General features: G+C 38.3%; 1 protein-coding gene across 1 annotated transcript in view; it reads right to left on the bottom strand.

Moving 5' to 3' along the window:
* Positions 1-1,904: 1,904 nt before the first annotated feature.
* The window catches only part of LOC128248063 (UPF0746 protein DDB_G0281095-like), a gene marked incomplete at its 5' end in the record, with an annotated part of 95,760 nt that continues 94,803 nt past the window's right edge, over positions 1,905-2,861 (bottom strand). The window contains 1 exon segment of the mRNA XM_052968453.1: positions 1,905-2,081. Coding sequence (XP_052824413.1) covers positions 1,905-2,081 — 177 coding nt within the window.

Genomic DNA, 2,861 nt, shown 5'->3' with positions numbered 1-2,861 from the left:
TATATATATATATATCAACAACGAAACTACCTGCTTGAATTAACGGCTAACTGAGCCTTTCAGAAATATTTTCCCTCTAGAATAAATATTCTCAGGCACAACAATCACCATGATACAGTGTACTAAGGCTTCAACACAGTTTTCACCTATACCAATAATTTCGCTCAGAAAAGAATTCTATGCCTCATAGTGCGATTGATCCCGGGATCTCGCAGTTACGAAGCGAACTTGTAAGCCATTCCGTCACTCTGCTGCTCCTATATTTAACTATGTATGTATGTAAGTATAAATGTGTTTGTGTGCGTATATATATATGTATGTATGTATGTATGTATATATATATATATGTAAATATATATATATATACACATGTATATATAGGCACACACATACATACACATAATTACATGCATGCCTATATACACAAGGAGCAAAGGGAAATATGAGTTATAGAGAGAAATATATAATGTTAATGTCGTCATTGCTGGTGTGAATACGCAATAGTATGAATATATTTATGATCAACTTTTGTATGTGCCACAGCAATAGCAATTTACTACGTACGTTTGTATTTAAACATCTGTAATATTAAATATTTCAAAGCGGGGGCAGATTTGAAACGACATGCCGCTGAGATCTGCGTGTTTACATTATATGTGTGTGTGTGTGTGTATGTATGTGTGTGTGTGCATGAATGTATGTATATTTATATATGCATATATATATATATATATATATATATATATATATATATATATATATATATATATATATATATATATATATATATATATATATATACAGGGTGGGAAAATGTTTTAAGTAATGATTTACGTAATATAACATAAAAGGGGAATAGGACAAGGAGATGAAAATGAAGGGGAAAGACCGAGAGGAAAACCAGACAACTGTGACTGATAGTAAAATAAACGAGGAGGTGCAGGAAGAGGTGAGAGGCAAGAAATTACTGCGAAGGAGGAAGAAACCGAAAGTGAAAGTATATTGCGCGAAAGCTGTAATGCGAGAGTGAGGGTTAAGAGGAAATTTAGTCTGTGATAGAGAGGAAGTGTATGTTTGAGAGAGAGTGGGGTGAGGAGATAAAGAGAAATGAAGGGAAAGATTATGAGAAGTACTCAAAACTAAAGAAGAAATGAAAGTAATATAGAGTGGGATGTAGTTACCAATAGAGAGAGAAGGGAGAGAGATGAGGCTGCATTTGGAAGAAGGTGAAAGACAACTTGAGCTAGGATATAAGAGAGTGAAAGATTTATCAGGAGTGAGTGAGTGAGTGAGTGAGTGAGTGAGAGAGTGAAACTGTAAGAATGAGGTTGAGACGTACTAAGCAAGAATTGTGGAAGAGGAGAGATAAAAAGGGGAAAAAATGGGAGTGAGATTTTAGAGAGCAATAAAGAGAGATGGGGGGAGTGAACGAGTATAAAGGAGAGAGTAGCAGCGAGAGAGAAAGTGGTAAGGTGTTAAAGCGAGCACGAAAAATAGAAAGGTACAGAGATGTAATGTGAGATTGGGAATGTAAGAGGTAGAGAGAGCAAGAGAGAGAGGGATTGAGAAAGAGAGATGGAGAAAGAGAAGGAGAGCAAGAATGAAATAATAATTCATATTTCTTTGAAATAATGAAATTTACGTGTTTAGAAAGATAAGTCTTTTGATGTTTAAACCCCGCTTCTCCGTGATCCTAAAAGCCGCATAAGTATTTATGACTTCCACGGTTCTTTCGGGATCAAACAGGGCGGAAACCTCCCATCCACCCATTTTTTTTTTCTTTAGAAGTATTACATAAACTGAGGTTATTAACTAAAAGCATATTTCACTCCGGAGGTGAGAAGCTTAGCCACGAGTTTTCATATCTCGCATATTAAACAGTGTCGTAAATTTAGAGAAAGCCTCTAAGCCGTACTGTTGCTGCTTTGCTGCTCTTTTTGTTGTTGTTGATGCTGATGCTGATGCTGTTGTTGTTGTTGTTGTTGTTGTTGCTGCTGTTGTTGTTGTTGTTATTGTTGTTGTTGTTGTTGTTAAAGCTTCTGATGCTGCTGCTGCTGCTGCTGCTTCTGTTGTTGTTGGTGCTGCTGTTATTGATGATTCAAAACTTCTTGTCTGGAACATATGCCTAACCAATGGGAGGATTTAAGTTTAGCACTCGCCAGTTAAACATTGTCCTCCAACAATGAACAACCCTGACCTGAACAGGAGCCAAAGGTGATGCATCTACATCAGGCACAGGCAACAAGTTTTCGAGAAGCGAGCCGCATGTGACACACATCATCATCAGGCGGGACGCGCTGCTAAAAAATTTCAGGTTAGTTCTTCGTTAGGCGTGCCCTTCAAAAAGTGTCACCGATCGCATGCGAACCACGTCTGCAGGTTACCCCTAACTGATCGGCATAATCGCTAACATGCTTGAAATAGCTGTCAGACCAACCTAAAATTTCCTTCTATCATCTTAATAAAGAGAAGAGCGCTATTTTTTTGCAGGGCGAACTATCATACAATGCGCGCCTCCTCTCTGACATGTAGATTAGTCGGTTGAGTGACCGGGGGCTACACACGGATACTTTATTTGCAAATACACTATCCTTAGAACTAGCTGTTATTGTTCAGTCCCAGATTATCCCCGACATATGAGTGTTAGACGGAAGAAACTGAAAAGAATCCTATCGCGCGCGCGCGCGTCTGTGTGTATGTGTGTGTATGAATGTATGTGCTTGTGTGTGGGGGGGGGGACACAGACACACAAACAAACACACTGAATCATGTGTTTGGTAGGCAAGCTACTTACCACACAGCCACTCCTGCGCCTATATATATATATATATGTAAATATATAAAAATCCAATACCCTCCTC

This window comes from Octopus bimaculoides, chromosome 6, assembly GCF_001194135.2.
Source record: "Octopus bimaculoides isolate UCB-OBI-ISO-001 chromosome 6, ASM119413v2, whole genome shotgun sequence".
Taxonomy (NCBI): domain Eukaryota; kingdom Metazoa; phylum Mollusca; class Cephalopoda; order Octopoda; family Octopodidae; genus Octopus; species Octopus bimaculoides.
This window is presented reverse-complemented; position numbering and strand designations above follow the sequence as displayed.